The 15,433-nt window shown below is 34.0% G+C and overlaps 1 protein-coding gene across 1 annotated transcript in view; it reads right to left on the bottom strand.

Annotated features, from left to right (window-relative positions):
* Positions 1 to 818: 818 nt before the first annotated feature.
* Hdx (highly divergent homeobox) overlaps positions 819 to 15,433 on the bottom strand; it is a 134,511-nt gene continuing 119,896 nt past the window's right edge. Inside the window, exons 8-10 of the mRNA XM_005366713.3 lie at positions 15,109 to 15,192; positions 9,901 to 10,023; positions 819 to 5,164 (exon numbers count right to left, since the gene is read on the bottom strand). Coding sequence (XP_005366770.1) covers positions 5,039 to 5,164; positions 9,901 to 10,023; positions 15,109 to 15,192 — 333 coding nt within the window. The 3' untranslated portion in view covers positions 819 to 5,038. The remainder of the gene's footprint in view (positions 5,165 to 9,900; positions 10,024 to 15,108; positions 15,193 to 15,433) is intronic.

Raw genomic sequence — 15,433 nt, 5'->3', positions numbered from 1 at the left:
CCTTCTTCTGACCTCTGTGAGTACCAAGTGTACATGCTCTACACAGGCATACAAATAGGCAAAACACACATGTACATAAAGTAAAAGTTAAAAACAAAGTCTGTTTTTATAAACAAGACATTAACAAAAATGTTAAAACTCCTTTAGCTTCAAAGAATGTGAAAAATATCACCCAGTTCTATGAATATATTTAGCCAAAATTTGTCTTTTAAAGAAATATATGATGATTTTCCTTCATTTTTATGAAATGAAAAAAATTTATCATCTTAATTCTTTTTCAGATCTTGGAAAGACCCAAGTCATTTGAAGTGAATGTTTGTGTGTGCAATTTCTCCTTACAACAGTTTTAAAAATGTATCAGCTGAGAAGGAAAGCTGTGTATGTGCTACTACAAACTCACACTTTGCCCTCCTTTGTTTCTCCAGTAGTTAGGCAACATAAAGAGTTTTAATTGATACCAGGCTTTAACAAAGGAGTCATAGGTGTATTTCATCCAAATTCAAAGCATGCCAAATTAGTGTCAAAGGGAGACAAGAAAAGTTAGACACCATGCTATTGGGGGCAAACCTGTTGCCTGTTAGAGCACATTCACTTCATTCATTGGTTCTGACTTTGTACTTATACATAAAGCTCATTAGAATGATATACATGTGAGCTTAAGATGTTAAGCAAATTTTCACGTAAATATTCTGTGAAATACAAATACCTTGCTGTTTTTCTCCGTTTCAGAACCTTATTTGAGAAAAAATTTCACTTTTAAGAAGAAAAGCACAATGCAAAGAAAAATGAACTTTAAAAGAGGTCTGTTAGTTGGAAATCATTTATTGCCTCTATAAAAGTTTAAATAAAAACTCTACAAAAATTCACATTACAATCTGATATGGTTTTAAAGAGATAATATGCTTCAGAGGTAGTACCAGTAAAATGGGATGCAGAATTGCTAGAAGGGATTACTCAGTATGTTAATGCAAAATAAAATTTCAATGAGGAACAATATATACCCCGTATACAGTTTAATGAAACAATCATAATTATATCAGCATGAAAATATTCCTTTTCTTCTTTCTTCCTTGGCAAATGTGTTCTTAATAAAGATTTATTTATGTCAACTGCAGGTTCACAAGTTAGTAGGCTATTTCATTAGAGCATTACAAACATAGCTTGGTGACGGGCGAGGCACAGTGATATCTGTCAAGGTTAACACAACTTCAGAAAGAAATTAACTATCAATTTGATACACAGCAATGGTAACTCTTCAAAGAACAATACCTTTTTTTAATTTTAGGAATTTGAATGAAAAGAAAATTGACTATAAGGTCACACCATTCCTGGCATTTTATCACTACCTCATGGATAAAAGGCAGCAGATAAAGATTTCAGAATTTCTTTCAAAGGTGATTACAATCAGGCTAAGAGAGGGGCTGAAAACCCCTCCCCCAAAAGGAAACTAGTCATTTTTATCATCCAGTGTCTGTTTATATCTACCACTTAGCTTTTCTCCTATAAACTGATAAGACTGCCCAATGTAAGGGCCTTAAAAGTAGATGTTTCTGTCTTTGCAAAAATGAACTCTTGGTGGTCTTTTGAGGTCTGGGTATTAACTGTATACTGAATACAGGATGTGACTGGGCCAGAGCCTTTTTTCTCCAATAGTTACAAACATTTCTATCACTGATTACAGTTGCAGTGTAAAAGTCCTGTTGATAGCTGACCTTACAACAAAACATCCCCCAGGTTCTCTAAACAGACCAATTTTCCTTTAACATTTTCTTTGCCTGTGTTAATTTTCCTATTCTCCAGGGCAACTGCAATTCTCATTTTCTTCTAACTAATTTTAGCTTGGCTGAATGAGGAAGGTGCCTTCTTTTTGTTGTTATTGTTATTTCAGGGTTTGTTTTTAACTCACATTTTAGAAGGTAAGTGCTCTCAGATATACATTATATGCTTTGAAATTGCTTGGTATCCTAAGCTTAAAGTAAACATTTAAATGTAGTTCAGTAGGGAAGAAATCCCATTTACATTTGCTTCTCTGAATGATACTTCTGATAGTATAATATGCTCTAATATTGTCAAAGCCCTAAAGAAAGAAATACTACTTAGATGATTTTCACTATGATCCACAGACACGTTCATGAAAACAGTCAAAACTATCATTTTTCTTGTTTAAAAAATCTCAAAACCAAACATGTATGTGAAAAATGTATGTAAAAATTGTTTCCATTATAATAGCTTCGTATCTGTCCTCCTGAAGTACTTAGGATTGAACCTGTGGCCCTGTGCAAGTGCCAAGCTAGCTCCCCAGTTTCATAATAATTTTTTAAAAAATATTTGATCTTCTTCAAGGTCTGTGTTATGTATTCAATCTGCCAAAATATGGTTGTTTTGACATTGCTGCAACTATTTCTTTTGGGTATGGCTACAGAATATCCCCACTAATATTTTTTTAAATGTTTTAATTCCTATGTTCATAAAAGATATAATTCTGTGGCTGAGAGAAAAACACCAGGATAAAAGTAGTCCTAAGTAGACTGTTAGGACATATAGCTTCTAGGTTAATGAACTTTAGGAATAAAAGTAAAAGTTAAATGTCTTCCCAAAATTATAGATATAATATTCCTTCTAAGTATCACATCTATTAGAATTTTTAAATCAATTACAACTGATAGCTGAACACCTTTTATTAATATCCATGAAAAGGTTGACAGGGAAACATTTCTTTGTATTTTGAAGCCCAGCTTTCCTCAGTCTACCCAATGTGAGGTATCAGTGTTGTGCCATTGTACTTAGCTAAAATCATTCTTTTTGTAATCCATAGATTAATAAGAAATCCATTGTCTGATTCAGTGTCTTTTCTATAGTAAGAGTGCCATGAATGTTTTCTTTTATTTAGTGACAAATCTTTAAGTGTAAAAAATAAAATTATGAGTGTTAAAACACATAGGAAAGACTCACTCTGCAATGAAGGCCGACTAAGAAGAGTTTTAAATTTAAGCAGTTTATAAGTTCAAAGATAAACTCAACCTTGCTGGAGAAGATTGTAGTAGAGATTTGAGACTAGAAATTCGTTCATAATAGGATCTCATGGTATAACCATAGCATATCTGACCCCAGAAATTTCTTCATACCAGGATCTCATGGTATAACCTTAGCACACCTGACCCCAGAAACTTGTTCATACTAAAAGAAATAGAATGGTGAAGGTAAAAGAAACTAAAATAAATCTTATGGTGAAACACAGCTGTCATCCTAGAGTTTTGGAAACAGAAGCAGGAGCAGTAGGATTCAAAAGCATCCTCAGCTACATTGGGAATTAAAGGCTGGCCTGGGCTACAGGAGACCTTGTCTAAATCCTCCATATCACAAAATAATGGTTTCTGTATTTTTTGTATACAGGGGGTGGGGGACTCTTTATCTCCTGGATAAATTTATGTGACTGAAAAATTTAACCTGAATGTTTGAGGTTCTGTTGCTCAATGGTCTTTTCCCTGAATGGAATTTGATTTGTCAGCAAGGAATACCAAAAGTTGTTTGCAAAGAACCACATGACGGTCAGCTAAAGAGCATGTAGCTGACTACTGAAATATTTCTGCTGACAAAGAAGCCATAGAAGCTGTGTGGAAGCAATGTAAAATCAAATAGTCGATAAACTGAATGACCATCAATGAAGTTTACTTGTATATACTGGGGAGAAGGGACATTTCCAAGTTAAAGGCATTGTGACTGCCTTTCTGTATTCCGAAATTGGTATCAGGGAATACTGAGATCAGAATCAGCCACAGTTAAAAAAAACTTAAAAATATTTAAAGCTTGACAACTAGAACAGTTATCTAGCTGCTTCACTCTTCCTTCAGGATTAGATAATAATTCAATCATGTAATTTAGTTCCACAAACAAGGTCACAAATATATGACAGTGAGCTTAGGGAGAAACTAGTGTTTTCCCATCTATGAATCTTAGTATTCCCATCTGGTATTCTGGAAGGGAAGATCTGCAAAGGGATGTCTATAGTGTGCTACCATCTGGTTCCAACTAACAGTAACAACTGGGTGTTCATAGAATAGCATCCAGGAAATTCAGAGGACTTTAATTTACAATCATAGTAGTATAACTCTTTTTTGATATTGTTGTTGGCTGATGGCTCTGTACAGGCCTCATATGGAAATGAGGTAAATTTTGTGGCAAAGTTGTATGGCTAGAATACAAAAGAAAACCAATATCAGTGGCATACTTTGATTTCCTGCTTCACAAAGTTCATGATGTGAAAGAATATTATGAAATTGTTGGTAAACTTGAAGTATTTGTGCAATATTTTCTCTAAATGAATTATATAAATTTACTATATAGTAGAGTGTAAATCACTAATACTGATCATTTTCAGTATACAAGAATTGAGATTAAAACTGTCTTTTACTCCCCAGTTTTAGGTTTAGACAGAAGAATACTAATAACTTAAATTACATTCTAGTAATTGTTTCAATTTCTAACCATTATCTTAGGTCAAATTCTCATAGGAGTTAAAAATAAATCCTAGAATTCATCTATGTTAAACATACATTTAGGTTTTGTTTTTTTAATTTTCAGCCCACTTTCCTGAGTACAAATGTATATGGATGATAAGAAAATGAGAGGAGAAGGAAGCTGCAATGGCTACAAAAGTAAGACTAATAAAGCTTTAGCAACCTAGTAATGTTGAAATATGATTATTTTTATGTCTCTGGTTGAAACTTCTACTAAGATTCTTCTTAAACAATAAGCAAAAATCTTTCAAAAATCAGATATAATAGATTTCATGGCTGAATTGTTTAAAATTAAATATAACTTTTCTAGGATTTTATAGAAGTTTTAAAAACACATTTCAAGTATTTTTACATTTGACATGCATTTTTATTGTAGCCATTATTTCTTGTCCTTCCTTTACAGAATATGTCTGTTTTAACAATGTGTTTTTCCAGTTGAAGATTATTGGGGAAAAATATAGTTATCTTGAAATGCACACCTGTTAGGCAACCAACAGAATACATCATATCCCCACCCCCAGTCACAAACTGTCTGAGGCATTTTTCTCTGATAACGAAGACACACTGAATGAGGTATCATCAGGATCCGGTGAGGCGTGACTGAAATCCATCTCTTCTAATTCAGGAGGTAAATCTGACAGCAGTGCCTTATCAGAAAAAAAATCAATTGTGGTAGATTAGTATGCAGACAGATATTTTTCCAACTTTATGTTAATAGTTGTAATTCTCTTGTTTTAATTTACTCATATGGATTTAAATAAAGAAACATTTATTTTAAGGATCTTACACGATTCCTTATCTAAAACAGTAAGTTTTCATATAATGCTATGAAAGAACTACATATTAGATGCCAAGTATGTGGATTATGTGGAGTAGAATCTTAAACAAAGGAGAAATCAAGAGGGAAATGAGCATGCATTCTGATGAGACCTGCAGCATTCAGAGTGCTTTAGAATGGCATGGGTGAAGCCATAAGCAACTATCCCAAACCAAGGATTTTTTAACCATAGGCTTTTAAACGGTTGCAGTAAGTGATTTTCATACTAGTTTTGTGTGTTGACTGCTCACTGCTAAAGGGCTTTAAAATTTCATTTTTTAATTAAAATAGTCATGCCTAGCTATAATATCATTTAATGAAACCTGCATTGCAACAAAGATCTATTTTGTTCTTTGTTAAAAGAACGAATTTAGTAGTTAGGGGGAAACTCTTCTATTATACTTTAGATAACATTTTAACAATTTGAAACTATCGTGTGGAGTTTTTGTTTGGTTCCTTTCCTTAGACTATGTCCATACAGGTGAGGGGGAAGCACCTACCAAGGTCTGTTCAATTATGGCTGTTGTAACAAGGTATCTATCTGCTCATTTCTTTGCTGTTACAATTAGGATATGCCAACATTCTTGAGCTAAGCTTGACCATATTCTAATTGTTCCATCTGTATATGTAGAACAAGTATCTATACTAGAGAAATAGACAATCAAGATTTATGTGCTTGACAGTGCTCATGCCCATTTAACTTTAAGAAATCAGAAGTAAAACAGCATAGTCTGTCTGGAAAATTTTCAACAGCATTACTTGTATTGTGGGTTTGGGGAGTATTAGTAAACAGAACCAAGGCAATATGAACAAATGTAAGCTGGCCATTGTCCAATTAAGGAATGGAAAGACGGGGTATGCTGGGAAAAATACACTGTCAAAATAAGACATGATTCTCCTCAATAAAATAATGAGTTACACATCCTTTAATTTTTGCCTTGCAGCACACAAATGACAAGAAAACATTTTATTTTTTGTCAGGCTATGTAATGAAAAACTAACTTATATGTGGAGAAAGTTATTATTTATTTTGTACCACTAAATTATCCATAGATTTCTTGCTGAAACTAAGTGCACTTCCATATGAACGTACCATAAAGATACCACTTGCTTTCTGAGGTACTAAGCTGCAGTAATATGGCACATGCCATTTTCTTCTAGAACAGTAAGCTACTGCTGATCCAGTTCAGGTACAATGGGGCCTTTGGTAATGTTGGCTGTTCAGAATGTGAGTGGGTACATCAATCACTTGATTGAGCTTGCTCTACAGTTTTGAACATGGCATATTAAGAATGGAAAGGGATTCAAATTGGCACTCATTGACCATGAGCTTTGCATATGGGAAAGTCAAGTGGATTAGAAAATTTCATACTGTAAATTCTAGTGGAGAGATGTACAAACTAGAAAAACATTGCTATTTATCTTTTCTTTGTTGTATTGCATATAGTTGGCTGACTAAAATAAGAATAGAATTTAAAATGTTCAATAAATGAGGTAGTTCATAACACTTTTGATGTATAGATTGCACCTCAAAATTCTTTCAATATCTTACTGGGCTGCAATATCGGGGCATTAAACAAGTCTCTGCTGATGATTAGAGTTGTCTTTTCCACAGAGATATAAGTAAGCACAGTTAAATTTCCTTTATTCTCCCATCCCCCGTGTGGCAGATTGAACCCAGGATCTAATTTACTCTGGAAAAAACACTCTGACAATGACTCACATCTACAGCCTCAATATTTTTTATTACATGTTCTTCATCAGTAACAACTATTTTCAAGGTCTGACCAAGTGCCATTTTTTCCCAAGAGATCATTAACACTTTCACCAAATATACGCTCAGTGTCTGTAATACTTATTCTAGGCTGTAAGATGTGAATGTAAAATTGATAATCATTCTTATCCTCCTTGCAGAGTGGAGAAATTGAAGTTTAAGAAAGGCAATCGATCTGGCTAGGATCACACAGTGAATTATCAGGGGAAGAAAGACTATAACTAATGACTTAGAGCAATGTTGGCAACATTATCTGGATGTTAAAATGGCTGTTATTGATTTTAAAAAGACAACCTTTAGGTAATCTAATGTTTCAGTAAGAAAGTACCATATCTAGTTTTTAAACCCTGGACTTCTTTATTTGGGCAAAATAGTCCCTAGATCGCTCATCTCATCCAACTTATCCATGTCAAGATTAATGAAAGAAATACTGTATATTTTTTAAAAAATAAAAAAGTAATGGCAAATGTTTCTATTTTACTAGGTAGAACATAATGTATTTCCAGAAATAAACTTCTGAATATTTCAAAGTTTGAACATTATTAGTTTAAGAGAAAACTTGGATTATTTTTGTGAATCACTACTCGTATCATATATGTAATCATATGTATAATTCATTAGTTTTCTGCGTTAGAGGCAGAGTCCAGGCTGTACACATGACCTTTCTGCTTTAAATTTCCAAGTAATTACAGGTGTCTATCACCACCGTATCCAGTATAATTTATGTTTAGGGAATGTATTTTAAAAATCAAAATCATTATACTCAATCTTGTGCATGAAAAATAATCACAGGTTCTATTTAAGCTGCTGATTCTATAGGCTGTGGCATTTAGTATTATTTTTATATCATTCTCTACTTCAGCCCACACTGTGTTCATGTCTTACTTCAGTAGTCTTGTATCAGAAGAAAACTAGAAAAGGAAAAACAAAAGCATGCTAGTTACTTTTCTTATTTGTTAGTAATCATTGTGAAAGACAAGATATCCTGAGTGAATTGGGAGCATGGGGACAGTGTGGGAGGATTGAAGGGGAGGAAGAGGCAGAAAGGAGAGCAGAGAAAAATGTAGAGCTCAAAAAAGAACCAAAGCAAAGCTATGAGCTTATTTTCAGACGTCAAGAAACAAAGACATTTACTAGTTAGCTGGTTATGAAACAATTCAAAATTGATACTGGATTTTTTGGACAAGAAAAACTTTCTAATTTAGCCTAAAGTTGGAGCTGTTTGTGTGTGTGTGTGTCTGTGTGTGTGTGTGTCTGTGTGTCTGTGTGTGTGCGCGCGCGCGTGCGCGCGCACGGGTATGTATGGTACATGTTCTACAATTGTTTGAAATCTATTATTCTATTGAAATTGTGTTCAATACTATTGCTCTTATTCATTTAAAAATCTGTATTTTAGGTTTATATAAGTCAAACATACTTTATTTTTGTTGTCCTTTGCTTGTTTTAAGGTAAGGTCTTAGTTTATGGCCAAGCGGAACTCTAACTCAAAACAGTTCCACTACCTAAGCTACACTAGTGCTTGAGTGGTGGCATAAGCTACCATACCTAGCCTATTAACACATTTTCAATATGCCTTGAAATGTGCAAACCATGCATAATAAAGCAATACACTTAAATAAAGGGATCCAAGGCAACTAAGGTCATTTGTATTGTGCTCTCCATGTATCGTCGGAGTTGAAAGAGTAAATTCATAAATGTGGGAAATAATACTCATGCTGGCTTTAGTCCCATTAATGAACGCTCCTATTTTAAATTTTGTAGCTCAGTATATCAGTTAAATATATGGAGACCTTGTTCTTTGTAAGAAAGGAGAATTATGGGATGTTCAGACATTAACCTTTTCCCTGGAAATGTCTGAGACGGGCTATATATGCATAACCTTCTTGGAGTATAAGACATAGTGATTTTATTTTTGACAATTTTGCTGAATAAAATCTTCTAAGACTATTTACCAAATTATAGTTACCTGTATCTCATGCTACTTACGTGGAACTTTTCTTATAAGGAGTTAGCATGGTGATAAATAACTTAGCAGCAAATTTGGAATCATTTAGTGTTAAACATAATATTTTATATTGGGCTAAATGAATGTGTGTATTTTTCTTGAGACTATATTTATATAGTCTTGAGACTATACATCAGGTTTTTCTTGAGACTATATGTATATATAGAAAAACCCGAGGGATAAATGCAATTTGGAAGGAATCTATAAACAAATATCCATAGAAAAAACAAGCCATTTCGTTTTTGGAGTGGAGGTTTCAAACATTCTTACTTACATTGCAAAATATTATACACTATGCTCACAAAGAATTTCACAAATAATTTCATGCTTTCTTAGTGAGAAGCAACACATCACAGAACAGACTGTCCAAACATTTGTGAACTCCGGCAGCTGCTACTGAATAAAGAAATGCCCACATTTTCATTCAGAAAAAGCTTCCCAAACATGCTATCTACTTATGGGTCGAGATAGCTCCATCTCTACAACATTTTTGAGGAATTCCTTAAAATGAATTTTAAAATTTGATTTTTCTCTACTTAAAGGCTTTCCTGAAATTAAGAAAATATTCTAATTAGCTATTTTGACTTTGTACTCTAGTAGCATATAAACAATCTGAACACCTATTCTTAAGAAAACTATGTTTCAAAAGATCATAAAAAGAACCATTTGCTCCATGCAACTCCAAGCCAGAATGGAGAATACAAGTGAAGAGATATGAAGCGTCCAATATGACATGCCATTTTTCAACTTGACACATTGTGGCTTACTGGTCTCTCATGGGACTTACCTGCTGTTGTTCCTTATCATCAGCTTTCATAGCCAGAATCAGGTTTCTAACAAAAGTCTGGAGCTTAAAGTACTTTTGCTTTTGAATCTCAAGCTCATTTTCAATGAATCTGACTTCTTCATTCTAAAGGAGAAAACACCAAACAATAAAATTACCCCTGTGTGTGTTTGATGAATAGGAAAACTAAAAAGCAATCAGAGTATAGAAACAATAAAAAACAATTTTAACCATAAAAGAATATAAAATACAGCAGGAAATTATTGTAGTATTCAAAGGTTGCTGTTTAAACAAACCATCAATAGAAACAATTTACAAATAGATTCCAGGAAGAGAAAAACAAGAAAGACTTATGTTCTTGGAAACAACTTTCCTATATCAAACTCAATTAGAAGATGCGAGTCACTGAAGACCGGCCTTAATGAGTGATAACTTCTGGTCTTCTATCTGCTTGTGGATGCAATGTGACCAAGCACCTCACACTTCTGCCCTCATGCCTTTCTTGCCCTAAGAGGCTGTATTCCTTTGAACTTGGAAAGTTCCCAAACAAAACCTTCCGTTAAATTGCTTCTTGTCTGGTATTTGATTACAGCAATGAGAAAAGTAATGAATCCATAAATGAATAAAAATATTGTCAATTTTATTTAATTGTACATTAAATTTAAGAGGTGAATTTCACTGTGGAGACTTTTTTACTCTTTGGAAGTTATGTAATATAGTACACTGATTAAATAAAAGCATACACAATATCTCTAATAATAATTATAACAACATTAATAAAATTTAAGCTGGACATTGTGGTACATTCTTATTAATACCAGTACTCAAGAGTTTGAAGTCAGTTTGGGATACATACTGAGATGCTGACTCAAATCCCAACCGAACAAAAGAAACTTAATTCCTTTCATCTAATAGAAGCTTGGCACCATTTGCCCATCAATCATCTCCCAATCCTCTCACCATGCAGCCTTGGGTGGCCACCATTCTATCCTGTTTCTTTGAGTTCAATTGTTTTACATTTCAAATATAAGTGAAAAAAGTCATACTTATGTTTCTGTGGCTGGTTTATTTCACTTCTAAAATTCTATTTATGCTTCCACAGATGGCAAATAATCACTTTTGTTTAATAGTATATGTGGAGAAGATTATAACTAATGTACATTCCCACAATTATTTGAAAGGCAAAACTTAAGGTTCTTACCATAGAAAAAAGTATTTGAAGTGATGGATATGTTGATTAGGTTGATTTAATTGTTTTCCATTGTATTTATATATCATACCTTGTACCTCATGAATATATATACGGCTACAATTAGTCAGTTTACAATTGAAATATACATTATGAAAAAATAAAAATAAATAAAACCAAATATCAATCAGCCTCCTTGACAAGAACTGTAGAAGTAGACAGAAAATTCTTTCTACTGGAGACCTGGTCTCAGAGTACAGGAGGACTTTAAACAGCATTTGTTCAAAAAGCTTCCTAAAGACATATTAAAATTAGTTGATTGTATGGTTATTTTAGAATTTCGGTCAAGTGGATGTTGTGGTATTAATCACATCCAATCTGTGAACATGTTTACTATATCACTTATTAGCTCAATTTTAACCTTAATTTATGTGATGAAACTGCTTCCTTCCAGACCACGTAATAAGTGAAACATCTGTCCAAGAGAAATTTCTATTCAGTCACTAACACAACTAAGTTCAAAAGTAAGCACTCTAGAGAAATTCAACATGTTTCTGTTATGATATGGTTTTACTTTTATTAGAAGTCATTGTCAGAGATTTGTATTAATAAAATGCTGGCCAGAAAATGATTTTCTTCTGTTTTGTTTGCTTCATATTTGATGTACATATATGTGGTATATGTATGTGTGGTATGTGTGTGCACATACACATGTGTGAGTCTTTCTCACTATGTGTGTGTGTGAGTATGTGTGTGAGTGCGTGTATATAAGTCACAGGTTGATATCAAGCATTTTCTTCAGTTGCACTCCAACTTCTTTTCTGAAACAGGGTCTCTCGCTGAACATGAAGCCCACTATTTTGTCTCTGCCTCTCCAGCACTGGGCTTCCAGGTATGTTTCACAGGCCAGGCTTTTCACATGGGTGCTGGAAAGCCCAACTCAGATCTGTCCGCTTCCTTAGCAAGCCCTTTAGCAATTCACCCATCTTTCCAGTCTTGTTTTGCTTTTGCTGTGCAGTTGATGGTACCCTTGACTTGTGCTCCACTTTTTAAGTTCTTGGTGTCCAGGTGTGTACCAGCACACTAGGCAGAAAGCCATTTGAATACAGGCTCTATCTATCATTATTTAATAATGATTCATTTGCATTCAGTCTTCCTGAGCTGTACTCATAGTCCATCAGAAAACATTTTAGAAACATTAGTTCATATTTGCAAAAGTCACGAAAGCATCTTTTCACAGGAGGATCTCTAATTTTTCATGCAAATATTTCCCTTCTTCAGTATTTATGAAATGTTTGAAAAGCATAAACAACTTTAAGATAATTTAATATTGTAGACATTTTCTTCTCGGAAGTGCTTTTTGCAAGCCAATTACATGCTTCCTAGATTACAGGCAGTAATTTATGTGTGCGTTAGAGATTTTCTTAAGTCAGTGGAGTACTTAGGAAAGCAACTAATAAGACAATAGCAGACACCGACTTTTACAAAATAAGGCCCAGTTTATTTTTGCTAAAAAAACATTCCCCACATTCCCAGCAAACTGTTTATAATTTTGCAGGATGATTGCTGTGAGACACAAGGTTGCAAATATACCAGAGCTTTGATCTCTGGGAAGGGTATTAACAGCTACCATGCCTGATGCCCTATTTTATGATATAGTTACTCATGCCACAGGTATTGCATCCATCAGCTTTCCTCATAAGGATTTGGGATTAGTTAACCCCCAGAAATATGTATTTCTACCGATGCATCTCAATCAGAATGCTATAACAACTAAACTTTATATTAATAAAATGCACTATAGCGAACATTCTTTTAGTTTGTTATAATAAATCCCAAGCACAGAAGATGAATTCAATATGGGAAAGTTTAAAATGCTGGAGCTTCTAATACTAATTGAATTTATACAAATAAACACTTGGGAGACTATTAAAATTATTTCCAGAGACAAATTAATTTATTCAATTACTTTCTAAGCAACTGCTTACTAAACATCTATGTGCCAGGCTCCCCATCCAAGTAACACATAGGTGATTAAAATACATTTCTGCCTTCAAGAAACTTATTATGAATATACTTAAGAAATGAAAAAAATAACTTTCACCCCTAAACAAAGAACACTAGTGTGTTTATTTAAATAGAGTATAGCAACTTTATTCAAGGTATTAAATTTCTAAACTGATACGTTCTACAGCAATGCTCAAAATATGCAATGGCAACTCCAGGCCCAAAGTTCACAGATGGTAAATGGAAGCATATGAAAATAATGTATAGATAAATAGATTTTTGCTATATATGTGTACAAATATTGTGAATTCAAGGAAAGAAGCCTAAATGTGATGGAGGTAATTATAAAGAATGACCCATTATGGGATCTCCTGCTCCCATACTGGAAAACATTGGATTACTAAACTGTCTATTAGAGTTCAATGCAAGCATTCACTGCCTGTTCTGCTCTTCCCTCCCCGGTCTTTAGCTGCAAACTCTCTCGAGTGAACTGCCACTGAAAAGGGGAGAGGTACGTCCTGGAAAAGAATCCTCTATGTTTCAGTCCAACCCTGTTTGACCTGTTCAGGAGTGCTAAGTGGGGCACACTTAACAGCTGTGCAATCCAGTCCTCTCGCCTGCACTTTCCACAGCCCGTGCCAAGCAGTGACCTGGTCTGCAAAGTCATTTTAATCCTGAACTCAGTAGTTAGAAGTATTATATGACCACAGGGGAGTATTAGTATGATCTCTTCAAACTGAAAACCAGAAACTTCATAATTCAGCTAGTTGGGAATACAGTTTATTTTTATTGAAAATTTATTCTTTTTAAGATAAGATCACATTATATATTCTAGGCTGGCCTTGAATTAATGGAGCTCCTCCTGCCTCAGACTGGTGAGCGTTGGGATAACAAGTAGGACCTACTATATCTACACATAAATACAGTTTAATGTATAATTTTATTGTGTTCTTTGACCACTCAGAAATAAATTTCAAGAGACAATTTCCCTTTGTGTCTATAACACTCAATATTTTAAAACTTGTAATGTTATGAACATTAGGAAAACAAAATGTACAATGGTCTAAAATTCAGTTAAACTAGTCTAAAACTGCAAGGATTTTTTTTTTGATGAAAGTGAAAGCTGTTTTCTAATTAAATGGTGGTCTTTGTTACTATCATAAGCTTTAAATTCTGATTATACTCTACAAAAAGAAACTTGGTATTTAGAAAGAAGCACTGTGTGCCAAAATTTCAGAAAGCCCAAAGTTTCCTAGCAAGATAGGCTGCTGAGTAACAAGGGGAGAGCACTTTCACACAAAAAACAAATTGACAAACAGATTGATAACTTATGTCAAAATTGAGTAAAAACAAAATTATTCATGACACACTATCAGAGGATGCCTTCCGATTTAGTAACAAGTGGCATTAAGAAAAGGTCATATCTATTCATATTCACCCTGTATTTTCATTGGGAAGTATTTTTCAAATTCTTAAAAAATGATATCAGGTATAGTCTTAAAGACAGTCTTGGAATAAACTGAAATTCAATATAAAATTAGCAATGGACACTGGAAAAGAAATTTTCCCGTTTCCTAACATGTTCTTGTTACTGTTGTGTTTATTTTGTTTGAGGGAGGGTCTTTCAATGTTGTCCAGCCTGGTTTTAAATTGCTGAGCTAAAGTGATGTTCCTGCCTCATCACCACATATACCTGGGACTTCATGTACACACCACCACCTCTCTCAGCTTTACCATAAATTTCACATTTACCACCACTATATGTGTTGTTCCCACTTGAACACAATCAATGCCAATTTTTAAGCCAGTAAACACTTGTTATTAAAGACCATAAGAACCAAACAAGCCAGCAGTATTAAAATGTCCAACATTTTGACTAATTTTCAAGTTGCCTGAGATAATCAGGACAGAGACCCAGATTGCCTAGTCTATCAGATGGGGAAATCAGAGGCACTATAAATCATTTCCACTCAATAGCTCCCCTTAATGAGTTCAGAACTTGAAATTCCCTTTACCTTATAATCCAGGAGAGAATTCACTTGTTCTGCCTCGGAATTGCTTATCATGTCACTTTCTTCATCATCGATAATTTCTATTTTCTGGAACATAGGCAACAAATATATATCAGATCACTATACACAATGTGCCCAACATACCTATTTAATATTTAGTTTTGGTGACAGAGAGATTTAGGATATCTGGATTAAACTTTGATAATTGGCTCCTTGCTTGGTGTTACACACAGGACGTGTCTGTGTTACCCCTTATGTCTTTAACTGGTGAATGATATGGCCCTTCTTGGATAAGGAACTAATTTTTAATCTCTCTCTCTCTCTCTCT

Source organism: Microtus ochrogaster, unplaced genomic scaffold, assembly GCF_000317375.1.
Source record: "Microtus ochrogaster isolate Prairie Vole_2 unplaced genomic scaffold, MicOch1.0 UNK13, whole genome shotgun sequence".
In the NCBI taxonomy this organism is placed as follows: Eukaryota; Metazoa; Chordata; class Mammalia; order Rodentia; family Cricetidae; genus Microtus; species Microtus ochrogaster.
Note: the sequence above shows the minus strand (reverse complement) of the source record. Positions and strands in the feature narration are given on the sequence as shown.